Source organism: Cladophialophora psammophila (assembly GCF_000585535.1).
Source record: "Cladophialophora psammophila CBS 110553 chromosome Unknown aczJe-supercont1.17, whole genome shotgun sequence".
NCBI lineage: Eukaryota > Fungi > Ascomycota > Eurotiomycetes > Chaetothyriales > Herpotrichiellaceae > Cladophialophora > Cladophialophora psammophila.
The window spans coordinates 51,795-78,534 of record NW_006912938.1 but is presented as its reverse complement, the minus strand read 5'-3'; the positions used below and the strand labels follow the sequence as shown (position 1 = coordinate 78,534).

General features: G+C 50.7%; 12 protein-coding genes across 12 annotated transcripts; 7 read left to right on the top strand and 5 right to left on the bottom strand.

Annotated features, from left to right (window-relative positions):
• Positions 1 to 2,449: 2,449 nt before the first annotated feature.
• On the top strand, positions 2,450 to 3,925 carry A1O5_09632 (uncharacterized protein; the record flags this gene model as incomplete). Its single annotated transcript, XM_007750211.1, has 1 exon — positions 2,450 to 3,925. The coding sequence occupies one exon, from the start codon at positions 2,450 to 2,452 to the stop codon at positions 3,923 to 3,925; it is 1,476 nt and encodes a 491-aa protein (XP_007748401.1).
• A 569-nt stretch (positions 3,926 to 4,494) lies between these two features.
• A1O5_09631 (uncharacterized protein) lies at positions 4,495 to 6,793 on the top strand (the record flags this gene model as incomplete). Its single annotated transcript, XM_007750210.1, has 7 exons — positions 4,495 to 4,571; positions 4,636 to 4,908; positions 5,017 to 5,189; positions 5,248 to 5,629; positions 5,679 to 5,763; positions 5,827 to 5,865; positions 5,912 to 6,793. 7 exons carry the CDS (start codon positions 4,495 to 4,497, stop codon positions 6,791 to 6,793), a joined length of 1,911 nt encoding a protein of 636 aa, XP_007748400.1.
• Positions 6,794 to 7,087: 294 nt separating this feature from the next.
• A1O5_09630 (uncharacterized protein) lies at positions 7,088 to 7,843 on the bottom strand (the record flags this gene model as incomplete). The annotated part of the gene is made up of 1 exon (XM_007750209.1): positions 7,088 to 7,843. The coding sequence occupies one exon, from the start codon at positions 7,841 to 7,843 to the stop codon at positions 7,088 to 7,090; it is 756 nt and encodes a 251-aa protein (XP_007748399.1).
• Positions 7,844 to 8,569: 726 nt separating this feature from the next.
• On the bottom strand, positions 8,570 to 13,000 carry A1O5_09629 (uncharacterized protein; the record flags this gene model as incomplete). The annotated part of the gene is made up of 6 exons (XM_007750208.1): positions 8,570 to 11,571; positions 11,640 to 11,813; positions 11,863 to 11,963; positions 12,016 to 12,081; positions 12,140 to 12,606; positions 12,692 to 13,000. The coding sequence occupies 6 exons, from the start codon at positions 12,998 to 13,000 to the stop codon at positions 8,570 to 8,572; spliced, it is 4,119 nt and encodes a 1,372-aa protein (XP_007748398.1).
• Positions 13,001 to 13,708: 708 nt separating this feature from the next.
• Positions 13,709 to 14,669, bottom strand: A1O5_09628 (methylglutaconyl-CoA hydratase; the record flags this gene model as incomplete). The annotated part of the gene is made up of 2 exons (XM_007750207.1): positions 13,709 to 14,279; positions 14,335 to 14,669. 2 exons carry the CDS (start codon positions 14,667 to 14,669, stop codon positions 13,709 to 13,711), a joined length of 906 nt encoding a protein of 301 aa, XP_007748397.1.
• Positions 14,670 to 15,019: 350 nt separating this feature from the next.
• Positions 15,020 to 15,451, top strand: A1O5_09627 (uncharacterized protein; the record flags this gene model as incomplete). Its single annotated transcript, XM_007750206.1, has 1 exon — positions 15,020 to 15,451. The coding sequence occupies one exon, from the start codon at positions 15,020 to 15,022 to the stop codon at positions 15,449 to 15,451; it is 432 nt and encodes a 143-aa protein (XP_007748396.1).
• A 534-nt stretch (positions 15,452 to 15,985) lies between these two features.
• On the top strand, positions 15,986 to 16,386 carry A1O5_09626 (uncharacterized protein; the record flags this gene model as incomplete). Its single annotated transcript, XM_007750205.1, has 2 exons — positions 15,986 to 16,175; positions 16,229 to 16,386. 2 exons carry the CDS (start codon positions 15,986 to 15,988, stop codon positions 16,384 to 16,386), a joined length of 348 nt encoding a protein of 115 aa, XP_007748395.1.
• A 169-nt stretch (positions 16,387 to 16,555) lies between these two features.
• On the bottom strand, positions 16,556 to 17,329 carry A1O5_09625 (uncharacterized protein; the record flags this gene model as incomplete). Its single annotated transcript, XM_007750204.1, has 1 exon — positions 16,556 to 17,329. The coding sequence occupies one exon, from the start codon at positions 17,327 to 17,329 to the stop codon at positions 16,556 to 16,558; it is 774 nt and encodes a 257-aa protein (XP_007748394.1).
• Positions 17,330 to 17,768: 439 nt separating this feature from the next.
• A1O5_09624 (uncharacterized protein) lies at positions 17,769 to 18,496 on the top strand (the record flags this gene model as incomplete). The annotated part of the gene is made up of 2 exons (XM_007750203.1): positions 17,769 to 17,844; positions 17,946 to 18,496. The coding sequence occupies 2 exons, from the start codon at positions 17,769 to 17,771 to the stop codon at positions 18,494 to 18,496; spliced, it is 627 nt and encodes a 208-aa protein (XP_007748393.1).
• A 3,473-nt stretch (positions 18,497 to 21,969) lies between these two features.
• A1O5_09623 (uncharacterized protein) lies at positions 21,970 to 22,934 on the top strand (the record flags this gene model as incomplete). The annotated part of the gene is made up of 3 exons (XM_007750202.1): positions 21,970 to 22,313; positions 22,391 to 22,572; positions 22,750 to 22,934. The coding sequence occupies 3 exons, from the start codon at positions 21,970 to 21,972 to the stop codon at positions 22,932 to 22,934; spliced, it is 711 nt and encodes a 236-aa protein (XP_007748392.1).
• A 72-nt stretch (positions 22,935 to 23,006) lies between these two features.
• Positions 23,007 to 23,381, top strand: A1O5_09622 (uncharacterized protein; the record flags this gene model as incomplete). Its single annotated transcript, XM_007750201.1, has 1 exon — positions 23,007 to 23,381. One exon carries the CDS (start codon positions 23,007 to 23,009, stop codon positions 23,379 to 23,381), a length of 375 nt encoding a protein of 124 aa, XP_007748391.1.
• A 1,216-nt stretch (positions 23,382 to 24,597) lies between these two features.
• A1O5_09621 (uncharacterized protein) lies at positions 24,598 to 26,350 on the bottom strand (the record flags this gene model as incomplete). The annotated part of the gene is made up of 7 exons (XM_007750200.1): positions 24,598 to 24,777; positions 24,822 to 24,921; positions 24,975 to 25,306; positions 25,352 to 25,609; positions 25,736 to 25,889; positions 25,934 to 26,289; positions 26,336 to 26,350. 7 exons carry the CDS (start codon positions 26,348 to 26,350, stop codon positions 24,598 to 24,600), a joined length of 1,395 nt encoding a protein of 464 aa, XP_007748390.1.
• Between the last annotated feature and the right edge of the window lie 390 nt (positions 26,351 to 26,740).

Below are 26,740 nucleotides of genomic sequence, written 5' to 3'. Positions count from 1 at the left end.
TTTTTGGCCTTGAGAGGAGGTTTCTGTTTCTAAAGTATCTGGTGTGTTGTGTTTTATGATACCACCCATCGCCAGTGTTTCATGGCAGAGGTCATGTGGAATAGCCTCAGAGGCAAACAGAGGGGAAATCATCAGGACAGATAGAGATGGGTACGGATATCTAGTCATTGGGTCACGTAGACTGACGGACGAGGGACGATGTTGTCGACATACCTAGAGAGCTTAGTATTGTATAGAATATGTCTACCTGGCAAGCCGAATTGAAAAGTAACTGGCACACTCAAAGTCCTCTGCTGTCAGAACGGAGGTAGCCTACGTTGGTAATGCGCATTGCGTTTCTTTACCTACACCAGAAGCTACATTTGGTATAGGGATCCCTTCGTCGTTATCGAGCTGTCTCTGCCTACATTGGATGCGGGCCTGTATTTTGGGTCAGACTGGGTCACTTATTTTTCAATTCGGCTTGCAGGGATCTTGATTTCTCCTTGTGGACTGCCTGTGTGTTGTGTGAGGACTATTGACAGCCTCACGTTCACATTAAAATTACGGCTGAAAGCCGCATAACCACTGGTTGCGACCGACATCTTACTCGAGGTAGTAGATATTCCGGGGCTTTCGACCTGCGGGGATATTCACAGTGATCGGCGCTATTCGCTTAATATGCGAAAGGAATTGCTCACTCTGACAAGGGCCCCTTTTGTGAATGCAAATGCTTAAGAGGATGGGTGGGTCTCAGGTTAGACCTGTGCAGGATTTCACGGGATTTGAATGGTTACCAGGTTGCGTGCAGATCCTGCGATGATTGAAGCTGATTGTGATGTGCGAGAACTGTCGCAGCATCGTGGCTCGTGGCTCGTGGCTCGTGGCAGATCGCAGGTGGTAGATGGCGTGTGGCCGGTATTGTGTTACTTGGGAAGCAAAGTGATGCCACACCTGCGCAGCCTCACCAGCCTGTGCTCAGTAGTGGGCCCCGAGATGCTTCCCGCTAGCGCGCCACAATACTCGGCACTCCTCTCACTTCGTACCTCGTACTCCTATCGATCGACTTTTGTTACAGCCATCGTCCAACTTCCTCCACATCCAACCTCCTAGACCCCTCTTGGCCCTTGGGTTCCAGCCTCCTTCAGTCTCGACCCTCGGAGAAAATCTCACATGTCCGGGTTCCATCCATCCTCTCTGCCTCCTTCTCAGATTAGCCCGGTACGATCACGCTCAGGGACATCTGACGGAGGTCCACTCAATGGTGGTTGGCCGTCGTCTATCGACTTAGAAAGTGGCGTCTCTCACACAGCAGCAGACAAGCTCGACCGTTCCCGCCGGCACATCTATGACCAGCCCATGCCACAGCCGGACCTGGGGCGTTTGCAATATCAAGCCCACCAGATTCAGGAAGAATTCGGTCGCGAGGAGTGATTGACAAAAAGACAGGAAGTGCCTTTGAATGTCGAAGCATCAAGTTTGGGATAGACATTGCATCTGACGGATTGCACGCCAAACCCATCCCTGGAGCGACTGTTATTGGTTACCGGCCTTTCAATACCGCGTGATGGATTGCAGCAAGACCAGTTGCCCTCGAGGAACGCTAAGCCCAATACTTCTACACCTTCGTGTCCAGGTGTAACACAACATCTGGCAGCCAGACAGGGAGGACATCGCCTCGCCTCCAGGCTAGGGACTCTCCGCGGCCGACCTGAACTGCACCCCTGCAAAAAATGTGCCTAGTAAATGGCCGAGACAGTCTGGACGCTCTGCCCTTCTTCGGATACCAACACTTCTTGATTGGCCAAGAGTTTTGCACTAGGCCAATGATCGTCATGTTGCGGTACCATGCCTGAGGAGAGCTCGAGAAGCTTTCTACTAAGAGTTTTCCACGTCATTGTGGTTGGGTTCTGAATGTCTCGAGGTCCAGGAGTAGTTGGGACCCAGTCTCGTAAGAGTATGCCGAGGACCATCGACACGCTGAAGCCTCTCTCGGCAAGTCAACAGGTTTCGTGTGCAGTGGCGGCACAATCGTCTTTGCGAGAGAATCTCTCAGTCTCCAGGCCAATCCATCATCCCCGACGCAATTAATGGACTGCAAAAAGTGGAGATAGTTTAGGAAGTGGACCTTCAACGATGAACGCCCCCGCCCCAAATATTCCTGGCAACAGTATGCGGTCCGCCTGACACTGGTGCCTCTAAAATACGAATTCCTCGTCTAATTACTGCTTGACCGATCGCATCTGAGATCTGGACTTTCTTGTTGCAGTTACGATTGGGTTTTCCGTTGGGTTTTCCGTCGCCCCGAAATAGTCTCTCTAGTAAGACGCGGGGTAGTAAGTATAACAGCTGAAGATCACCCGAACAGCTGGTTCAGTCCATTCTTGTCAGTCAGACTGATATTTTGCACCGTCAATTTTCCCTGCCAGCTTTGGTCCACCAAAACCCAGGATATCAGAACATCAGGAACATGCTTGAAGTGTATTGTGATCCTTGCACGGTCAATAGCCGCAAAGTATTGGCTGGCCTCGACCTCCTGGGCACAAAATACAATTTCAACCATATCAACTACTTCACTGGTCAACACAAGAGTCCCGAATACCTGCAAATCAACCCACATGGCACAGTGCCGGCTGCGGTTGATGGGGATCTGAAGATCACCGAATCCAATGCCATTCTGCAGTACGCCGCTGACGAATGTGGTTCAATGTACCCGAAGGATGCTAAACAGCGATGTGCTGTGAACCGCTGGCTTCTCTGGGAAGCATCAGTTTGGTTTCCCAGCTGCTACGTCTATCTGGTTGAATATGTGGTGAAGCCGCTTCTGAAGGCCGAACCCGATCAATCAGTCGTTGATGCGGAAGCACCGAACTGGCACAAGCACGCTGCAATCTTGGATGCACAGCTGTCGAAGACCAAGTGGCTCACTGGTGACAATATCACCATTGCCGATATCGCCGTTGCTGCGCCTATGCACTTACATGCCGCTCAACGTCTCCCACTCGACCAGTATTCCAATCTTACACGTTGGATGACGGAGCAAATCGAGAAGCTGCCTCAGTGGCAGAATACTCAAGTTGCTGTCGACAAAGCCTTATTGCCAGGTAAGGCTGCTACCAGTGGCACGGCCGGAGCTGTCCGAGCTATTTTCAACTACACGAAGGACGTTGAGAAGCGGACCGAGCTTTACTTCTACGATTGTGAGGCTGCAAAGGATATCCATGAGCCTGGGGACGATCCACACGAGATGACAGTTACCGACGGGTGGTACAGAGCTGACTCCTTCTCCATCGATAAGGAAGGGTTTTCTCTTCGTCAATTCAAGACCGGATTTGACAAGTGGGAGGACGAGGAATCCGTTCGCGAGCAGTTCTACCCTGAGATTGTTGAATTCCTCAAGAACACCACAGGAGCCAAGCGCATTCTTGTGTTTGACCATACCATCCGCACGAAGCGGAATGAAGCAAAGAAGCTGACCCAAGAGACAAACACTTCTCAGCGGGCTCCCGTCATGCTGGTCCATTGCGACTACACTGCAGAGTCCGGTCCCGCCCGTGTTCGCCAACTGCTGAAAGATGAGGCTGAGGACCTCCTTTCTCGGCGCGTGGCGTTCTTCAATGTATGGAAGCCGCTTTACCATACTGTGGAGGAGCGACCGTTGGCCATGTGCGACGTCTCCTCGGCTCCCATGGTGGATTTCTTCAAGTTGTATCTTAAGTATCGTGATCGTGTTGGGGAGAACTATGTCATGCGATATTCGCCGAACCATAAGTGGTGGTATTTCCCGAAAATGATGCCGGAACAAGCTATTACCCTGAAAACATACGATTCACAAACGGATGGGCGCGCTCGGTTTGTTGGCCACAGCGCATTCGAAGATCCCAATTCTCCGCCTGATGCACCAATCCGTGAGAGCGTTGAGATTCGCACAATTGCATTTTTCTGACGGATCAACCACACTGGTGTGGTCCAGCAACTACGCAGCTGTAGAGGACCACTTCCATGAAGCTCGGTAGTTTAGCCTCAATCCAGGAATGTCTTCTTGCCTTATAATCGTTCGATCTCGCTCGTTTCGCTTTCCGCTTTCGTTTTCGTCTATGCCTATCCTTTGATCCCTCGGTATCATGTCCCTAGAGTCCTTGGCCAGTGGTGGGGTTAGTCCCACACAGACTACGACCTGGCGAGCTGGACTCAAAAATAAGTGGCACAGTCTGACAGAGTAGAGTGATGAACTATTGGATCGAAGGCACCCCTCGTTCACCACAAGCATATTGTTTACCTTCAGTAATAGCGGTACTCTGTCGTTATCCTCCAGTGGTAGTTATATTCTGTATGGCGGCCGCTTCGACATTATTGAGCAGTCTCGAAATGTATATTTCGCGTCAGACCGTGCCACTTTATCTTTAAATCCGGCTCGCGGGTTTGAGCGCGAATAAGTGAGCAAGGTTTCTGGCCCTGCTGGTACAAATCTGGTCAGTTCCCTCTCCACCTCTCCACATCATGGGGTAAAGGAGAATGAGGGTCATGGTGGCGGCGGTCGGTATAGCCTGGGACGTGACCAAAGGTCCACCTCTCCACATGATGGACCATCAGTAAGTACCGAGTATTTATGGTCTTGATCCTGCTGTCTTGGACCGTGTTTTGCATTGTGCATAGCATAATGTCGACGTCCTCGAGTTTAGGGGTGGTGCTGCCACAGTATCCTGCGACGTATTCGGGAATCCCAGAACGGCTGCTGCACAAAGCCATCCGAGAGAAATCGAGGATATGGAAAAATCAAACAAAAGAGGCCCAAGCTCCGAGGAAAAGAGGCTTGGCCATTCCAGCTGGCATTGGTCGTTCAGACTTTCTCCAGGCTTTGGAGGAGTTGGCTCAAACCCTCGGCAAGGAGCACGTTGTGTTGAATGATCAGCCTCTTGAAGATGGATGGTTAGTTATTACCCCCTTCCAAGCACCGGACCGCGTACATTCAGACAGCTGATCCCCTGCCTAGGTACTTGGAGCGTATGTTTAGCCTGTCCGCAAGAGTTTGCGAAGGTTGATATATGAACTAGAGCCCAACACGCACGATTCTTATATGATCATGGACGGAGAAGAGACGGTGTCGTCAGCTTGTGTTCATCCCGGCAGCGTTGACGACGTTCAACTTGTGGTGAAGTGGGCCAACAAACACCTTGTTCCCTTGTATCCAATCTCCATGGGACGAAACCGTACCTGCTGCCTCCCATCATGTCCTTCCCTGGAGTAGATCGCTAATGGACTCGACAGTGGGCTATGGAGGAGCCGCACCCCGTGTCCGTGGATCAGTCGTTGTTGATCTGGGCAGACGGATGAACGAAATTTTGGACATTAATCCGGATGACTGTACATGTCTGGTCGAGCCGGGGGTGTCTTTCTACGCACTGTACGAAGAGATCAAGAAGAGAGGATATACGATGTGGGTGGACACACCAGACCTTGGAGGTGGATCGATTATTGGGAATACTCTGGAGCACGGAGTCGGCTACACGCCATATGGAGATCACTGGTCGACTCATTCGGGCCTGGAAGTTGTTCTTCCAACCGGTGATCTGCTCAGAACTGGCATGGGAGCTCTTCCGGGCAACAATACCTGGCAGACGTTTCCTTACGGGTTTGGGCCAATATCAGAGTATGCCGGGTTTTCGACGGTCCTTTCAAATGCTGACAGGACTTTGCAGTGGGATCTTTTCTCAGTCAAACTTTGGAATTGTCACGAAAATGGGCGTGGCTCTGATGCCAGACCCCGGGGGCTGCGAGAGTTTTGTGAGTGATCTGAGTCCCTTGACTCTTGAGTCTTGCCCGTCCGTGGTCGACTGATTTCAAAAGATGTATACCTTCGAGCGCGAAGATGACCTCTTGCCATTGGTGCGTTGGACCTCTACACGTTGGTGATTGCTAAACTATAGACCAGATCGATATTGTTCGACCTTTGAGAATCGCAAACTTGCTCGAGAATGTGGCACAAATCAGACACAGCACCATTGAGCTGGCGGTTTCAGGGCTCCCGCGCTCACATTACTACCAAAGCACCGGGCCGATACCTGAAGAAGTGCTGCAGTCCCATCTTGAGGCAACGCCGCTTGGGCGATGTTCCTGGATATACTATGGGACTAGCTATGGGCCTGAAAATATCCGAAAATACAAACTGGACATTGTCCATCGAGAATTCACCAAAATCCCTGGCGCCAAAAGGATTGATCCTCAGACGTTGCCAAAGGACCACTATTTCTGGTCTCGAGCCAGAATTGCTGGGGGTGAACCGGACTTCGAAGAGCTTTCATATATGAATTGGGTGCCCAACGGAGGCCATCTAGGATTCAGCCCTGTTTCACCGACTCGAGGGCTGGACGCCCTAAAACTTTGGAAAATAGCTAAAAAGAGGCATGACGAGCACGCAATCGATCTCTTTATCGCATTCTGTGTGGGTCTGAGAGAACTCCACATGATAAACCTCGTCATCTATGACCGGGGGAGCGCCCAAAGGAGAGAGGCCGTCGAAAAATGCATGCGGTCGATGATCGACGATGCAGCGGAACAAGGCTACGGAGAGTATCGCACCCATCTCCTCTTCCAAGACCAGGTCGCCCGGACCTACAACTGGAACGATAATGCTCTTATGAAGTTCAATGAAAAACTGAAGGATGCTCTAGATCCGAATGGCATTCTTGCGCCAGGGAGATGTGGGATCTGGCCGGAACGTTATCGAGGCCGAGACTGGGAGATTGGCAAGGAAGGAAGAGAAACTTCTGAAGGACAAGGAGTTCGACCGGCCGGAGCGAGTGTGAAACTGTGAGGCCAGTTGAAAGACATATGAATCGCTTTCCCCATAAGTCGGGAGCATCCTGTTAGGATAATAACATCCCTTTGTCACCAAGTGGTGATAGACAAGACTCTGTTGCATTTTACTCATCTGATGATGGATCGCCTTCAATCTCGAGCTGGCTTCCAGCCGGGGTGCCCCAGCCAAAGTCCCATGATTGAATTGTCTAAAGATGTAGCAGCAAACATTGACAACTACAGAAGGTATTTGGAGGCAGTGGCTGGATTTATCAAGGGATAGGCTCTTCTTAACTTGGTCAAGCCAAGATCAGACACCATATTCATCGGCAAGCTCAATCCAAGCATCGACTATCTTGTCGACATCGCTTCTCTTGATGGGAATGCGGTGAGGCCCATCCCATTCAATAAGGGTCGTTGTTCCGGGCGCGCAGTAGTTTTCAACCAGCTTCCTGTGGAGATGGAGGCCTTCATCTTTGAGGCCGTGAACGTGCAGTGTCGGGATTCTCAGCTTCATATCCGGCCGCTCGAGAATGATTTCGAGGTCGGCGGCGTCAGCGAGACCGCCTGCTGACTGCATCCATGGCAATCCTTCAGCCTCTTCACTCAGACTGACCAGGGGAGCCCGTCCGGCGAGAATGATTGCAAACCTCCAGGGCCCGTTTTCCTCCTTGATCTGCTGCTTGTAAAGCAGGCTCGCTGCTAGTTTTGCGCCTTGACTGAAGCCCAGGGTCCCTACCCATTCTCCTGTTCCTGCGTCACTCTCCATGCAGCGATCAATAGCGTATTCCAACTCGTATTGACAGGCTGCTGCGTCGATCTCTGGGTGAGACTCAAGCCAGCGGAACCACCTTCGGAAAGGGCCCCAGTCCGAATACACCGGATGCACCCCGACCCCTTCGTCGCAGAAGAATGGAGCGTCGACGAAGACGAACCGATATCGGTTCTTTAGCTTTTCGTGACTGAGGAATGCGCGGAACTGTGCTTTGAATATCGCAGCGTTCACGCCACCGCCGTGAATGCAGAGAATGCGTGGTAGATGCAAAGAAGGATCCAGAGACGCCATGGCGCGATTGTCCGAAGGTTCAATTTGCTGAGATTACCTGTGAGATTCTCAAAATCATCTTATAAGCGCTTTCTGCAGGCCGGAGAATATTTATGCAACTTGGAAGAGCTGAGATTAAGGCGAGCACGACTGTTCGCTGAGGCATCTGAACTCGCAAGGCCCCGGTGATGAAATATTGACAGATAGTCGACAGTCTAAAAATAGCATTCACCGAGGCTATGCCGAGGATAGGAAGGAGCGAGAGAGGTCGAGAGAGTTTCAGCACTGACTCCCTTTCGCCAGCTCCGTACAGAATCCATAACATGGTATCGTCCCATAGACGGATCGAGTTCAATATCAGGGTGTTTTCGACCCCAAATCGAACAACTCTTTCTGAACATATCCAGTTGAACTCTTTCTGCCGTCCCCTAGCATTAGGGCATTAATTCTACGCTTTCTCGGTCCCCGAACCCATGCTTCAATTGACATGTACGGGGTACAGGTCGGTGGTTGCTGACGTGCAATCCGCTTCTGTTAGAGACCGGTCGGTGAACTTCAAGTCTCACAAGGGCTCTGAGGATGTCCAAGAATGGATGATGAGAAACAGAACTGCTGTTGAGTGCCAAGCACAAGGCACGTTGCAGTCGTGCTGAAGGAAGCGTACTGGTAAATATGCGCTGGTATTGCATTCTGGTGTAGTAAATTCTTTGTGGATAGCCATGCCTCCCTCGCTATGCATTGAAGCAGTCAAATCCTATTATCCACTTCTGACATGACTCTTTCGGTGTTGCTTTTCTGCAACCTCCCGTCCACACTCCGTCCGCGAGCCAATGAGACACGCGCTCGTGCTCTATCAAGCTCTACTGGAGACATCTGCCCAAACTGGACACTGCTCCTGAGTCTCTCGTGATCTCTCTCGAAAATGTCACCGCCGTTGAAGGATATACTAGATGCTAACAGAGAGTTATTACCCAGATCACCAACAGCAGCTAACTCGTCGTCCCACAAATTTGCTGCTGCCACATCAATGGAAGCCAGTCCCGGTCTGCTGTATAGATAAGGCTGCCGTATTTGCGGAGACGTGCTTAGTGACGCCGAACCCGGCACTGCCGGAGGCGCTGTTGCATGTGATGTATTCGAATCCCTAGATGTATCGCGTGACAAGGGCTGCGAGCTATAGCCTGTTGGGACAGGCTTCGCAGAAAGCCGACCATCACCTTCTTGAGCTGGAACATACTTGAGGTGTGGCTGCATGCCGGAAAGTTTTGGAGGCCGGGGAAGAGAAATCTCGTCCACTGAGCTTGAAGGGACAATCCTCGTTACCGCTTGATTGTTCAGCGCAGTTTGCATCAATCGCGGCGATGACGAGGGGTGCCTACTATGCCTTCTAGACATTTCGGGCGAATCATACGTCGGAAGAGATAGACTTGGGACAAACTCTGTGACCAGAGGTGACATTTTCTGGTTGGGAGATCTAATGGATAGTGGCACACGCCCTTCGTCTGATGTCGGCCTGGTGCATTGTAGACGCGTAGGTGATTTTATCCTTCCTCCTCTTGCGGGTGGTGGACTGGCTCGGTGAATGGCTGCCAGAGCTCCTGATGCTTCAGATCCTGTAGAGGTTGGCCTCGCGGCCCGGTCATCGCTGCCGCTTGTGAACGACGAGGCTCTTGAGTGGATCTGTGCCTGTTCGTGCGAAACCGTGGGCGGAACTGGCATAGGTTTCCACTCTCCAAGGTCCCTAGGCTTTTTCGACTGGGCAGGTCGCCCTTGAAATATTGCCTGCAGCACTGAAGATTGACGGGTAGTGCCGAAGCCGGCTTCCGTAGGCGTCATCTCATTCATGTCAGAATTGCTCGGGCGCCGGCTGCGGTTCGTGCTTGGGATCAGGACTTTAGAGCTGTCCATTCCAGATTGCGACCACCTGTCAGTCCAGCTCCCCTCAGACTCTTCATCATCCAAGTCTAGCCCGAGATGCATTTGGATTGGTGATTCGGTCTGGTCATCGGTATGTTCAGGCGTCCAGGTGGATGTCCTGGTCAAAGCACTGCTTTCGGTACCGGGACTGTCTGAAGATGTGCTGCTGGCTCGCTCAAATACGGAGAATTGGACTCGATGGTGAAGACTATCAATAGATTGTGATGGAGATTGGCTCTGGATTTCTGTCTTGATCGATCGGATCGTTTCGTGAAGATTGTGCCGTGTCTTGCGCAGGGTTGGCGAGGCATCAGAGGACGATTTGGGGAAATGTGACCATAGGCGGGCAGCCTGCGTCTCATAGTCGCGATAGTCGCGCACAAGCCCTCGTCCTTCGGTGCTTTTAATCTTGCCATCTGCGACTGTATAGGAGTGGCACAACATTTTTGAGGCGACGCAGAGCCACCACCAGTAATGTGCTGGTTGATCTGCATATCGAAGTTTCAGCTCATCCCGGAGCACGTTTTGCACAACGCTGTGGATGCGGAGAATGTCAATGCTGTAGGTCACCGACTGCGAAGATGACCCATCCAACTTGCTGTCCGCATGAGCCTCAACCATGCCTTCGAGACTGCTAGAGTCATCCTTGAGCAATCGTGGTTCGAGTCGCCCCATTTCAGCCGTGGTCCCGACTGTACCAACAGTACCATTAGTATTAACTCGCGTCCGCCGCGATTCTTCTGGTGCAAAAGACGCTTTTGATGGCGTGACGCAATATTCTTGCAACGTCCGCTCGACCAGCCCATACCGTATAAGAACTGCAACCGTATTGTCTAACTCTTTCTTCAGACTTCCTACCTGCTCAATAGAACGGATCTCAACACCAAATTCTTGCAAAGCAGGCTGTCCAAAGCGAATGAGAGCGACTGGTATCACGTGCGCGAAAAAGCTAAGCACTGTAACCAGATTTACGGCTTCGGGGTGCGAATGCTCTCTCAGCGCTGAGATGATGTCAAGATAGGGGTCCGCAAGCCGGTGGTCAGAAGTTCCAGGGCTGAACTTCTCGAGCGATGTCCCCCTCGCGATCAAGGCATGAGCGGCAGCATGGACAGCAAGAGGCAGGCATTCGTAGTGCTTCACTAACTGGATCGCTTTTTTGACCTGCGTTTCATTTGGTGATCTGATCCCAAGGTTCTTGTAGAGGAGCGCACATGCATCATGTTGTGACAACGGGAACACTTTAACGCCTGCCGGATTGAGTAATCTCTGCCGCTTTGCCAACGTTCGATCTACCGACGTGTAGATGATGTTGTTGCCTGACCGATCTGGAATGTAAGAAACAAAGGCTTCAATGTCGTCGTCATTATCAGTCGTCACTCCATCAAAGATGAGCAGCCAGCCTTCTCGGGCTTCAAACCATTTCCGCACCGTGTCGACAAATCTTGACGACTCATCCCACCCCGGGTCTCGTGGTTCGTCTTTTCCAAGAATCGCAACAGCTTGAGCAATATCCCAGAAACTCTTCGATCGTGATTCTTTCGTCTTGGAATCGACCCAGAAGCAGCCAGCTGGGTACTTACTTCGATGCCGCCACAGATATTCGCGTGCGATCTGACTCTTTCCACAACCCGGCGGACCCCATAGCAAAACGGCACATGTTCCTAAAGCTCGCCTTTTCTGATTTGCCAGTTTCTGAGCCAGCTGGTCCATTTCAAACTGAAAGCCAAGGAAAATTGAATTTGGGCGAAAGCCAACCGGAGCAACGAGGAGGGAAGTAGATGACGATGGTGCTAAAGATTGTTCAATCATTCGAATTGAGCTTATAGAGCCCTCTGTAAACCGCCATGAGTCAGCGTCAAAGACCTTCATTTAGGCCACTGACCAAAGTTGGCTGATCAACGAGGTGCAGTGACAAAATCTTCCTCGACTTCTTCAACCTCATACGGGGGTGAAGCTGACGCGGAGATCCGTTTGGGAGGAGGCGCACTCATTGGATTTGCCTGGCTCGTTTGCGCGATTCCGGTAGATGGTGTGACTGTGCCCGAAGCCCCTATGCTCGTTTGGAAAATGCTATCTGCAAAGGATCAGCATCGTTGTGGGCGCAACTTTGGGGTTCTACTCACCACCCAACAATTCACGTGCAGCGGCTTGCTTTTCAAATTCAGCAACTCGTTTCTCTTCCTCCCAACGGGATCGGACGAGGGACTGAGCCTTAGTGGCGTATCTGATACGATTTAAGCATTAATCATTTTGTTTTCCCCCTTGGCCTGTTTTACCTTTGGATAGCCTCGGCGACGACATCGTAACCAGGGCTTGATTCGTTCTCGAATTTGCACATATGGCTGTGGGAAAAGGGTTTAGCGATCAACTAAGGCCTGCAGACATTTGGCTGCCCCTCACCTATGGTCTTTCTCGATGCCCATTCTTTCAACTCCCTCAATGACGGGGGCAGCAGAATCCTCCTCAACGACGAATACTCTAGTCCCTTTCAAGTCGGTAGGCTTCGACTCATGGAAGAAGTAGATGTGGAACCGCCCTGTGATTTCGACGAAGAGTCTATTGATATTCTGCAGCGTTTCGTTGTTGGTCTGCAATGCATGCACCAGTTGCGGAGATGTGTCGAAGAATTTCTTAGGAAGTGCAACAGCACAGATCTTCTCTAGCAGAGAGCCCCATTTTGCGAGGTCAGAACCATTGTGCGGAGTTCCAAGAAAGAGAATGCCGTATGTGCTGATATAAATTGATCGCAGTCTTTCAGTGTGTTGGTGGTGTCGAATGCTCTGGCAGTATATCAAACATCTTTTGACCACCAGGCCTCCGAGGGAATGGCAGACGAAGATGATGGGTCTTTCGGTGGCTCTTCTCAACTGCTTCCTGTTAGTATGCGCCTAGTATTAAGCATCCTGGCGAAAATGGCTGTGCAACAGCGCTTGGATCCTGTCTCACACTTACCGACCGATTGGCCACCAATCGACTCGCGAGATGTTCTGCATGATTGTGTATCTTGTCTTTGGAGACGCCATCTGTGAAGGCGGTCACATTCGCATCATAGCCGTAGGTCAGAATTCGGGGTCTTTGCTCATCGAGGGCCGCAGGGAGGAGGTCGGCAGGCCAGAACACGTTCGGCTTTTTGGTGGACCAGGTCTCGTGGGGATGCCCGTTTAATCCGTGCACGAAGACGACGTCGACTAGAGGATCTGCCGCCGAGAAGACTTCTGTAAGGCCATATTGTACGATCTGTTTTTCAGCAGAAGAGCTCATCGTTTGAATTGCCACCAATGGTCAAACATCGAGGAAACGAGAGAAGGCAGGTCACGGAAGCAGGGGAACCAACAGAAAGAAATGCTGTCGGGGAACGACTCGCGAGCTCACCGGCGCATATGAAGAAGCATTTCAAACATGGCGGACTGGATCTAGGGAGTCATAGTCACGGTCGAATTGAAAGGGAGGGCGCAGGTGACTTGGTAGCCTGACGAGAGGAGAGTGGTGGATGCAACCTGCATATTTCCTAGACAAAGAAAATTGACGTGTCCCGACTTCCCCAAGAAAAGAAGGCCAGCAGATTTGGGCGGCTCGTCCCTGGAGTTTCGGTTGGCTTAGGGGTTTCAAATCCATCCGGGCTCGCCTGCTCATTGGGCATTTCGCCTTTTTCGGGGCCATTTTGTGGGGGAAAGTGCTGCAGTCTCAAGGGGACCGGAACAGCCTCAAACGAAGGAGGCGAAGCAGAAACAAAAGATCTTGCGTGAAGGCTCAGTAAATTTTGTGGTAGAGGGCCCGGGTGAGAATACCGTACTCGGTATGATTACGATCTCGTAACCCTGACTAATCTGGCCTCCACATGTGCGGTTGTCACAAGATCCACGGTACAAGGCTCATCCAGTGTTGGTGATGGCGAGAGTCATACGGACAGAGGAATATCAGAAGGTGTCTTAGGCAAGACAAGGCAACATCGTTTTGGCATTTGGCGTCTTATTTGCCTTTGAAGGCTGGCTTCCTCTTCTCCGCGAATGCTTTCAACGCTTCCATTCGATCCTCCGTCTTCAGAATGACCTCGTAGGCTTCGTTTTCGGCAGCCTCGCCTCGTTGCCACCCATTAACGGCACGCATCGCCTGGGTGAGGGCTATGGGACCTCCTTCACAAATGTCATTGGCAAGCTGTAGACTGACTGCTTGCACCTTTTGCCGAGCCTTCCCATCCTCGTTCATTTCTTCAGGAGTAATCTCCACTAACCGGTTGCACAGTCCCAGAAAATATGCTTCAGCTCCACCAACTCGCCGACCGGTGAGAATGAGGTCGCGTGCTCGGTTGACGCCAATCAGCGCAGGAAGTCTATAGGTTCCTCCTGCTCCTGGGATGATTGCCAGCCTTGTCTCGGGTTGGCCCACAACTGCAGAAGATCCAAAAACCCGTAACGTCGTGCAAAGAGCCAGTTCTAAACCGCCACCGAGAGCGACAGAAGATATGGCGGAGATGGTAGGGACAAGGAGATTAGACAGATCGGTGAAGGTGTTCCGCGCGCCGGTTAGGAACTCTCTGGTTCTTTCTACTGGTGAGTACTCGTTAGATGCAACTACGACGGGAGTAAGATGCGTACTCTTCTTGGGTCATCTCCTTTCTCTCCCTCAAGTCGGCCCCGGCACAGAACGCTTTGTCTGTATTGGACGCAATGACCAATGCTCTTGTCGGGCCTGCACCGCCCTCGGCCTTAACCTCATCGACATGGCGCTTCAAGCCGGCGACGAGACTGCGTGACAAGGCATTTCGAGCAGCGGGTCTGTCGAGGAGAAGAATGCGGATGTTACCAGAATGCGGAGCAGGTTGATGGTGGACTTTGATTGGAGAGGGTTCAGAGGCAGAGGCGAAGCTGCGGTATTTGAATTGGGGAGCCCGTAGAGCAGTGAGTACACGCCATGCTGGACGAGTTCGCATTATTGCGAGATTTATGCGTTGACATGGTAGTCAAGAACTGAAGAAGAAACCTCTGACCGTGAATATGTACCTATGTCATTTCGTACGGAGTGCAGGGGTAGTGGACCGAGGCTTTTTGGGGAAAGGGGGGGAGGGCTTGCCTATGGCTTGAAGCCCCTTGCTCTGTTTTGCTTGGCTGACGCCGTCCCAAGATCTCGAGCATGCCATGCGGTCACTTGACACCCAACAGGCATGATTCTGAAAAACTGTCAACAACATCTGAATATTCTCAAAGCAAAGATCGTCCGCATTCCCAAGCGTCCCAACTGCGCAAAGGTTTCCCACCCAGTCAGCGCGTCGACGACTTCACAATGGACCACATCATGCTGCATGACACTGTTCTGGCCCTCGAGGACTCAACTTGGCGAGCATTGACGAATTCGGGGGCCGCTCTCTTGCCGTTCCTCAGTCGAGATTGTATCATGCTCTTTCCATTGGGAATGAAAGTCTCGGCCAAAACGACCCCAAATCTTGAGGATGTGATGAGAAGCGATGCTTTTGTGCCGTGGAAGCAGTACAAGATGAGCGACGTGGAAGTTACGCCATTGGGACCGGAAGCAGCCCTGATCAGTTATCGAGTCAACGCGACGAGACGACATATTACGGACGATGACGATATGAGACAGGACGAATTCAAAGCATTGATCTCGAGCACTTGGCGCAAGGATCCAGAGGCAGGGAGATTTCTTATGTGTGTTCATCAACAAACACCTTATGAGGAGGATCTGGATTTTGAGGGATGAGGCGACTGTACGAGAAATGTACCGAGTATCCCCTGTACGAGGTATGGAGTAATGTAAACTACGGGAAGCTTGGGATGAAGATCGCTGAATTTGTTTCATTGGGTGGTTTGTTGGGTGTACCTACCGACTCGCCGCGTACCCAGCTGCCCTTGATCTTCTTGGTAGGAATGATTGATTGCTGCGTCTGGGCGTGAATTGCATGTGAATTTGCCCTACACAGTGACATCAGCCGCCGTGCACGACACACGAAATGGACGTTCCCCTCGGATCACAAGCCCGAGCGAGTCAGTGGCGTTTGCCTGCTGCAATGTGGGGAATCCGAATGGTCGCATTTGTGACGTCGATGTCGAGGTGAAGGCAGGATCAACACTCTCCTTCAAGCTTTCACCCATCAATCCGTGATTCAAAAATCTGACTTCATTTCCTTCCAGAATTACAGCTTTTGCAACATCCAACAATACTCACGTCCCCCCTACAAGACTTCAGAACCCATCATCTGGTTGTCAGCCTTATCCAATTCAGAATTCCTTCAACATGTCTTTCCTCTACCAAACAACTCCCGTCATTCGCACCGCAGTGCGATCGTCCGTGGTACGCTCCTCACTTCGCCTCTTCTCTACCACAAACATTCAGAATAAGTCCGCCACCGAAACGGTCAAGGACGGCCTCAAGACGGTCGACCGAGCAGTTTCAGATGTTGCAGTTGCCGGCATCGACAAAGGAGGTAGGCTCGCAATACTGTCACCTCAAAACTCGACCTAGCTGATAGATTTATAGTGGAACTGAAAGACAAAGCCGCCGAAGCCATTGGCGTCGAGACTAAGAAGGCCGAAGGCACTGCCTACCAAGTTGCTGGTGAAGCCAAAGGCAAAACTGCTGAACTCTCAGGCCAGGCAAAGGGCAAGGCAGAGGAAGTCAAGGGCAAGATGTCGTGAGAGACGCCGTGTGCATATCCTTCAAGGCGGGAACTAGAATCATGGCATTCGATTCATTCATGCTGCTTGGGATAAAGTTGGCGTTTCCGATGTAAAAATAATCATCGTCAATTAGAGCCTGACCTCGAGAGGAGTCGCCAAAAAGTTATGTACAGATTCCAGAAGCAACTCACAGCTCCTGCCCTTGCTTCTCCGAGTCTTTCAAATTTGGGATCGGCTGCAAGATCGGGTTAGCAAAATGCGTCCGATAGACCTCCTCCTCTTCTTGCTTCAACCCATATTTTGCCGGATCACGCTTCTCTAGAAAATGCTTGACACGGCCCGTTCCCTTAATATCATGTTCTTCGAAGTGATCTTTCCTTGATGTCAGGAATCGATTTGTTTCCTCGGTAAAGGCTTGTGCCCGCTCTTCTATTGACCCTGTGAATTGTCCGGCTCTTGTGGCCTGAAGGACTCCAGCAATCACCGCAAGGAGGATGACAATGGATGCAAACGCATTGGGATGGAGGTATGTGACTGGAGGGTCTTTGGGCTTGTCGTATCGGCGGTACCATCGTTCCCAATCTTCCCAAGTGGCATTTTGAAATATTGAGGAATCGTCATCTGGACCAAATCCATATCGTTTCCCTTCGGGGTTGGTATATCCGTGCGAGTGTCTGGTTGCTGTCCTTGTTGCTCCCCATCCTGCGCCAGATGCATCGTATGCCCTTCGCTTGACCGGATCGGAGAGAATCTCATGTGCCTGTACAACCAACCTGTATCTCTCCAGTCTCTCAATGTCGCTCAATTCCCCGCAGAGGGAGCTGTGGCTGTTTCTGTCCGGATGGTAGATCTTCACTAATTCGTAGAACTTGTGCTTGGTATAGACCGAGTGCTTATCTAGGCCGAATATCTCGTAGGGTGAAGGCGTGAAAGAGGAGTCCCGCCGACATGGCCAGTTCATATTGTCCCGAAACGCATGCTCTCGGTCTGACCTGACGTCTGAATAAGTTCTGGACCGAGAGGAAAAGCGTGGCTCTTGCTTCAATCGTTTCCGCGGAGAGCTGGGGCATGACGCGCAGAGACAGCATTGCCATGTATTGTACGCCGCCGGCAGCCTCACCTTTTTCAACAATATCGATGGCATTTTGAATAGCAAGCGGATGGATAGATAAGAGCTTGCAATGGGTCGTGATGTGGAGGGGACGAAGTCTTCCATGTCATCGGCGTCTAGGTCCCCGATCGTTTGGAAGGTTTGCCGACTCAAAGATATTTTTTTGCAAGATGCTGAAGATGCCAAGTTGGTATATATTGGCCCTTACTGAATCTACGAATAATGCCGCATTCGCGATCACCTCGTCGCAACGACTCGCGGGATGAACCTCGCAGTCGGTACCGAGACCATGACCGAAGGGGAAGAGATTATTACTCCGATGAGAGAAGGCGAAGATTACGGAGTCACGATCGACGTCGGAGAAGGTCAGCAAGCTTGGAGAGGCACAGTCTCAGACAACATGAAGAACGCAGATCGCGGTCACCCCGCTCACAGCGCTCACCGGAGCGACTTACACGTCTGAAAGGCTCTCTCCCATCCCAAGCCGACGCATTTAACTCCACCAAAGAGAGCCCATCGCCACCAGCCTTCGGAAAGCAGAAACCAAACTTCCGTCCATCTGGCCTTCTAGCCGCAGCCTCAAACACGGTCTCAACATCAACTGGCGCCGTGGTGCTTAAATACCATGAGCCGCCCGAAGCTCGAAAGCCTCCTTCCTCTCAACCTTGGAGGCTGTACATCTTCAAAGGCGAATCCATCGTCGACACGCTGGATTTGTATTCCCAATCTTGTTGGCTCTTTGGCAGAGAAGCGTCTGTTTGCGATTACGTTCTTGAACATCCCAGCTGCTCCAAACAACATGCCGTCATTCAATTTCGGTATGTCGAGAGAAGGAATGAGTTCGGAGACAAGATCGGAAAAGTGAAGCCGTACCTAATTGATCTGGAGAGCGCCAATGGCACAACTGTCAACGATGAAGCTGTGCCTGAGGGAAGATTTGTCGAGCTGCGGGACAAAGATATAATCAAGTTCGGTCATTCCACCAGAGAATATGTCATGCAGATGCCTCCTGGGTGAATTTGACCGACTCGTCAACTGAGCAAGAACGAGCATACCATGAGAATGCACAGTCCGATGAATCCTAGAGACCGAAACGCTTTCCCTCAAATATGGTATTAATGAAAGCTCTCGAATCACTCCGATGACTTTCATAGAGCAAATGCTGCCTCAACGACGGCCACCGATCTCGATGGATTGCAAATCAAGAAAATACGACCGGATGTGAACATTGCAACCTCCTATGACCGGGAAAGGGATTGTTCTAATTCTCCTTCACGGCACTCGACAGACGCGTTATGCGGAGGCACCGCGACTTTACCTCTTCCTTGCCCATTCTCATCAGCATCTTCTAGTCCTCTGTGTTGGCTTCGGAGTCTGGCTTCAACCGCTCAACCAATGAATACTTCTTGAATACCATCGGCCTGTGCTCAAAGCCTTTGAGCTAGCAAGGCAGACCTGCTATCTTGCTTCTCTTGCGGCGTAAGTCATCCTCAGCACAACTACTGAGAAAGCGCCATATGGGAAGAGCGAGAGTCTCACGGCCTGCGACTACAGTAGCCTTTCATCCGTATAAATGCGAAGAACTTCATCATCTCTGGCTCTTCACATACCAGCTTTTTCGCAATACAGCTCTGTCGTTGTGGCAAGGTCTTCGAAATGCTGCTCCTTCACCATATCGATGCTCAATTTAGAGGCTGCACTTCGTATCCTATCAGGAAAGTTTTTCGGACTCTACTGGCCCGTCATCGTCTCAAAAGCCGAATTAAGAGCCATGAGGTCAACGGAAAGAGTCATCTCGCAACAGCGCTTTTGGGTGACGAGATCATGTGGCCACCGACAGACCATTCTTTTCCTTCGTGGCACAAACTTTTGGGCCGCCGTGTCCAGGCCCGGAAAGTAAGCAAATTAACGGTCTCAGCAGACTCTCTATAAGTGAACAAGTCAGCACCGCTCATCTCTGCTTGTGAGCGTTTCGACGAGATCTCCACACGGTGTGCCTCTTCATCACCTGAATATGGACCAACATGGTTTGATGTGCCTTATCCTTTAGTCAATTCCGGCGGGCGTTAATCCGGTCCAGTAAAGCACTATCTTTTGTTCAATTTTGGATTTGGCAAATCAAGAACACGGAAATGCGTTGGCCTAAGCACGATTGCATCGCGATCGCAAAATCTTCTACAAACCACCCAGCTATCTCCTCGCGGCAGTAGCTGAGAGAAGGCTTGGGTCATGGTGAGGGTCTCTCTAACCAGCATCAGGGAATTTTGTTATAGGACGGACTGTCACCCAGCTTCGACCACGGCCTACAGGCTTTTCTGGCTATGTGGTGGCTGATTCTGTCCGAACGCCTGGCTCATCAGGCCTGGAAAATCTCTTGGTAGGCTTCAAAATCTCCCCGCCCCCGAGATTGAGGTCGCGGTGCCTATTATGTACTCGTCGTAGGGGTGTCTCTGTCTAGCAAATTACAAGGAAGGCCTCTTCGAAAATATTATGAAAGAGAATGAGCGCCCCGAGGAGGTTCCTTGCCTCTTGAGACGATAGTAATACATCGCCAACAGCATTTTCGATAGCCTACTGGCCATTGCCGCATAAAGCACTTCAACCGTGTCGGGAGAGGTGAGTTTTTCGACAGAATCTCGGAACTCTCCTGATCCACAGTCTTTTCTAACGAGGCCCATTTTATTTCTGCAGGATTTACCCGGTATTCTTCCAGGTATTACCGGTGCCATTACTCCTGAGCTTGCCCTGAGCCGCCAAATCCTGATAATTGTGGAATATTTGCTCTGTCCGCTGACCCAGCCGCAGCTGAAAATCATTTGGTAAATTCTAAAAATGCCTTCATCCCATCACCGAGGCTGCACCAAATGTTATTCCTCTGCACGACACGACCGCTTTTCATTTCCCCTCCTGAGACCCTTGGCCCTCGAATCCATCTTCAGCACTGCCGGCACAAGTCACATTGAGATGGAATGGCATGCAACGGGGAACGAAGATATGATAGGTGGCAAACGGGGATGGGATTCCAGGGAAGATAGAGAACTGCGAGGTACGAGGTACAACCTAAGTGAGGCCCCTAGCCGGTTGACACTGACGTCTTAGACCACTAGACCTCGGATGGAGGGGCAACAGCCTTGCGGCTAGCGGAGTATTGAAAGAATTCAAAAAGGGACGATGGTGCGCTCCCATAATATGAGGAAAAGGGAATGTACATCATTGTCCCGCGGCTCCCTTCAGCATACAACTTGCGATACAGGACTTGGTTGACCATGTTTTACTGTATCTATGGATATTGTCTGGCCCAACGAGCGATATTTCAAGTCATCGGGAGGCAGACCAGGGGATGGGCAGGCCGTCCCCGTCTAGCCGCCTGGTAAATGTGTCCTCCCAATGAGCATCGTGCCGCAGTATGCTCCCATGCCGGCCTACACCCGCCTCGCTGTTATGACTGCCTACATCTCTCGGAAAGCTGGCGCAAGTTTCTGGTTTGGTCCTGTTCAATAATAGAGGATGTCAGTTACTGTCTCTTCGATACAGAGCTTACGTTTGTGAGCTTGGTTGGCACCTCGTCGTCGCCTTTAGCTGCGAGATTCGTCCGGCAAATGTGGCGCTCTAGTGGAGCCAGTATCCGGCTGCATAATCAGAGCTTTTTGCCTTCTTGGTCTCTTTGAACGGCCGTCGTTGAATCGTAATCCATTTTTGGCTCAACATTAAATAATAACTTGCGTTGAGAGTAAACCATCTCACTAATCAAACATCTGGATCCATGTGTTGGGTACAGCACATGGGTTCTTGCTCAGTCGCCTCGCCTCTTGAGTTCAAGATATTGAGTTCTTGCTTCATAACCAATAAAAGTTCACAGAAGCAGCTTCTAATTGCAAGATATTGGCGTTCATGATGTCGCCGATATTCTCTAATATCAAAGATGCGGGGCTCATGCCTCGCTCTTCACCCCGGCTTCTAAGTCTCAAAGCGTTGTACTTCCCTACCTTTCCCAGCTCCATTCTTTGGTGGTAAAGAGGGAGAGTCCGGGAAACATGCTGAGGGGAGGAATCTGGGGAAAGCTTTGAGCTGGGTACTTCAATGGAACTCCGCTATTGGCTTGAATGTAAAAGGCAGCCCTTGGACTTCTTGTCGGTGTTGGTTCAACTATCTGGGTAAGAGATTCTTCAAAAATGAAGCTCGTTTCGCCTTGACTCGTTGGCATCAAAGGTCTATTCGTCGTTGCTGCAGAAACAGATTACAATGTCAAGTCCATTCAAGAGTTCGTCGCAACTCCTGGAGGAGCTACGTGCACGACCTTTGCAAAGGCTCTCCCGCAGAACAGCACATTTGGTGGCGGCACTGCGGACCTTGAGTTTCCGGTGAATGACACAGACCTGCCACCGCTTTGCGTGGTCACGGTTAATGTGAAATCCTCCAACACGTCTTCTTTCAATTTCGGCCCCTTTCTTCCCTAGCAGGGCAACAATACCCGATATGGACTCGCATCCATGTCAACTGATACTGGGCATGTTTCCGGATCCTTTGATGCGAGCTGGGCGCTCAATAACCCAGAAGCCCAGTTTGACTGGGGCTATCGGTCTAAGCACGGCTCGGTCGTCTTGTCAAAGCTGATCACCGGTGCTTATTACGGAACCACTATCAGTTATTCGTACTACTCCGGATGCTCCACTGGTGGTCTGCAGGGCTTCAGAGACATTGAGTTGTACCTGGGTGACTTTGACGGAATTTTGGCAGGAGCACCTGCATGGCGGACGACGCGTCTCCAACCAGACAATGTACAAGTGGCACTCCACAACCTTCCGGTCGACGCTCCTACTCACATCTCCTCCCAGTAATTAGAGCTGAAGTGCTTCGGCAATGCGACCCTCAAGACACCTTTACAGATGGAATCATATCTGACCCCGAAAGGGGCAACTTTGTCCCTGAAAGGCTGCTTTGCACACATACTTCAAACAAAGGCGCATGTCTGACTGGACCTCAATTGGAAACTTTGTACTATATCTACAATGATTGGCGGGAAACAAACCAAACGTTCGTCTTCCCTCACTTTGAAATGGGATCCGATGCTCAGTATGGTTTTCTCCTGAACAGTAAGTCATGCTGCTAGGGTTTCTTTTGTCCTGTGTAGCTTGGAAAGCCAAAGAATTCGTGTATTTCAAAGTACGGCCCAATGGCATCTCAAGTCATTGTTGATTCGCACACCTGTTTGTATTATAGAGCATGTCTCTAGGTTGCAGCAAATTGCTGACTTCGAGTACTAATTACAGCGGATCCCGGAAATCATACCGAGCCAGGGATTGCGTGGATACGGAAGTGCCTTTACAATGACACATGGGATTGGCATGAATTTACTTACCAGGTAATCCTGGACGCGGACCGTATCAACCCTGAGCAGGCGAATGTTGGCTTCAATTTCACTGGGTTCTACAAACGTGGTGGCAAGATTATTTAATATCATGGCCTTGCGGATGGTCTGATCTCTACCCCGAGCTCGGAAATTCTTTACAAGAATATCTAGAGAATTATGGGAGCTGCAGGTATTCCTCTTGATGACTGGTATCGCCTCTTTCTCATTCCTGGTATGCAAAACTGTCAGGGTACAGCTTTTGGTGCACCCTACTATATAGTCTCTGCACCCCAGCCATTTGAGCTAGGTCAAGATGTTTGGAGCGGCTCAGGGTTCAGCGACCCAAAGCACGGTGCTCTGTTGGCGCTCCTAGGGTGGAGAGAGAATGGCACGGCCCCTGAGTCCATCATCGGCACCAAATTTATCAACGAGACTGTCACAGCCGGTGTCCGAAGACAGAGATCTATATCCATGTACCCGATGCAGGCGAAATGTCGTGGCAAGGAAGATCCAGATCTAGCAGAGAATTGGCACTGTCAGCTCTTGTACTAGAGAATGACGGGTTGTTGAGTTGCGGCAACACTTGACCGAAACCATGAGGAAGATGGTTGTGTCATGCATAAGAATGTTGCTCACACCAATCATTGTAAATCTTCAATCCACTACCCCTTTCTCGACTTCTCTCATTGCTTGTTGCGCAGAGCTCTCATGGGGTTTGAAAGGGCTTCCAAGTATGGTTGCATGGCTAGCCCCAGTCGATTCAGAAGCTTTAAGGTACCATTACGGAGGGCTTGTCGGGTGAGGGTCAACATGTTGTCCTGGCGAAAACGGCCGAGGTGGACTACACATGCCTCTGGGGCCATAATGACCGTCATAAACTGCTCGAAATCTAGATAATTGAGAGAATCCAAGCTCTCTAGATTCTTATGGTCAGCAATCATCTCCATGGCCTGGTTCATGCGGACGGTGATTGAACCATCGACCAATCTCACTGTATGATGATCAACAATGAATGCTTTATTGAAGCTGGATGGTGAAACCGAACAGTTCCATCGATCCAACCTGCGGGCCTGCACCATCCTCTCCCTCGCCTCCGCTACCAAGCGTCTTTCCGTCAAGAGAAAAGAGAATGATCCAAAAGCTCGCAGAAAAAGATGAAGATGGCTGCGCCTTCAAGAAGAATGATTTAGCGACGTCGGCCTCTAACCCGTTCAGTCGAAACCAAGTGTACATAGCGGATATGACTATGGAGAAGAACACAGCTCAGGGGAGCCACCTAGTAGAGCACGACACACGGCAGCAGTGGGAAGGAAAGGACTAGCAGCAAATTCAACCATCCATCCCTGGTCCCTTCGAAATGCTTGCTGTTTACATCGAGAAGGCTGTGACTCCGCGACTGATGATTACCAAAATAGCGCTCCACCTCTGCGGTCTGGCAACTCCTCATGGGTAAAGGGAATCTCTTGGATCTCAGCTTCCTCTATCAGCAGATAACGACTCTGAATTGCTTCAGCAGGGCTGTCCCACGTCTCTCAACCCAATTGTGCTTACCACATGCTAAGGAAAGAGACAGGGTTAGAAAGACTGAAAGAAGAAGAGGGGGGGGCGGGGGTTAGAGATTTCTTTGCTTTTCGAGGTCCTACATAGAGGCTCGGAGGTCTTCTTGACAAAAAATCTCGGGGTTTGGGCAAGTAGAGAATTTTGTCTCTGAGCAGCTCCTGTCATGCAAAAGACTTAAAACCCACTTGGTATTGAATGTGCCAATCTATTAATCTAGTTTCGTAGTTTCCATAACAGTGCTGATTTCACGCTCCACTTTGCCGACGTCGATATACGCCTTTCCAGTACGAACCAATTCCACATCTGGTACATCGGAGTGCTTGTGTCCTTCGAAGACGGCATCGATTTCTTCGAGAGTTCGGCCTTTCGTTTCAACCCAGAAGACCACCTGGGCACTAAGTAAATGTCCAACAAAAGGGAATGAGAACTTACAATGAGCACCACAACAATTATATCCCACGAGCCGTTAATTATGTACATTTTCCACCCAATGTTGTTCAAGCCTATTGGCATGATAAATACAAGGAGGACACTAAGTGGGTTAGCAGTTTGACTGCAACAGATAGCAAGGGGTTATAGGCTTACGCGAGAGCATTCAGCATGAAGGATGAGAAAGCAAGCCCGTTCGCCCGAATTGCATAGTTCATAATTTCAGGCGGGTACAGGTAGAGCAATGGTGTCCATGCAATCGAGTAGAACCCTTGGAACAAGAACATGACCGCGACGTCTCCATAGACCAGGCTGTGGGATGCCCCATCAGGATTGTCGGCATACATTTTTGATAGCCCTCCAATAATGAACAGGCATATTATTAGCAGACACTGGGAAAGTATCGCAGTAGGCTTGCGGCCCCATCGAGCAGCTAGGTGTGTACCACCGAGGGCGCACGCAAGACACCATACGTTGAGCACGACATTCTGCTTGATTAGCTGCGCCCACGCTGCTAGGGAGGATAGACTTACCGCCTTCAGCTGGTCATTCGAATTTGTGATACCAGCGGTATCCAGCTCAGGACCAAGGTAGTATGAGGCAATGATGTTCCCCGCAATGCAAGAGAAAGGCCCCGGCGACATACCTATAAGAAGGCGTTTTCTTGAGATTGGATTTTTGATAGTTTCTTTGAACGTCATGAGGTTCTCCTTTTCCCAATTGAGAGTGTCGACAATCTCCTTGTATACTGCAAGCACAACGGGATCGCTGAGCTCCCCATTGGCATTCGTCTGAGCGACAGCTGTGCGCCCTTCTTCGTAAAAACCTTGGTGTATCAACCAACGCGGAGATTCGGGACTGCCAAATCAGTTTCTTGCTGTCGTCTCCGAAGACCGAATACCGATTGATTCACTTACATGAATGGCAATATGATAATGCACAAGAGTGAAAAGATACCCTGGAACAACGAAGGTGCTCTCCACGCCCATGTTGACTGCCATTGACCTGTTCCGAGAGTTATGCCAGCCGCGATCAAAGCGCCGACAATGTAAAAGAGTCAGCAGAACGGTCCTTCGAGAAATGGTCAGCCTTACTAGTAGAAATCGTTCAGCAACCCAACACCCCACGCGCGATACTTGCTTGGAAACGTCTCTGCCAGATAGACACTGCCGGCAATACCAGAAACAGCTGAGCCAAATCCCAGGACAATGCGGGCGACAACAAACATCGCTATATTCTGTGCAGCGGTTTGAAGCAAGATACCAACTAGAGTCAATACTGAGCCCCAGAATACGGCTGGGCGCCGACCATATCGATCTGCAATGATCCCAGAGACGAGAGGTCCAAAGAAACCGCCAATGAAGACGGAAGCAGTATTGAGACCGGTAGTTGCGGCATTGAGATTGAAATAATCCGTGTACGAAGGTAAGATATTTAGGCCGTTGAGCATGGACCCGTCATAGCCACCGGTCTGACTTCGGTCAGGACGAGCAAGGGCGACTAAGGCGGGTACTCACCGCCGACTGCACCATTGAACAAAATATCAACAGGATTGAAAGCGTCACTGTTGATTCAGGTACCCAGGCAGGGAGCCAGGTACCTGTGGGAGTCCTTTTCAGCATTTCGCCGTCGCTATTCAATGCTCGACCTCAACGGCAACCAGATGCAAGACAGAGCAAGAGATCGATGCTGTGCCAACAAACACAGCATGCTGCGGAACTCCAGTTGATAAAGCATGGAATACGGTGACCGGCGATCAGCCGTCCCCTCAACAGGGTGGTATCTCGTGCCGCTCTGGATGAAACCTAGGCTGATAACAATCTCCATGATAGCCGCCATTGAAGGATTAGAGGCGGAGAACAGCGATAGTGGCGAAGAGAGCCAACATTCTGGAGAGGCACAGAAGCTGACCGGTAGTTCTT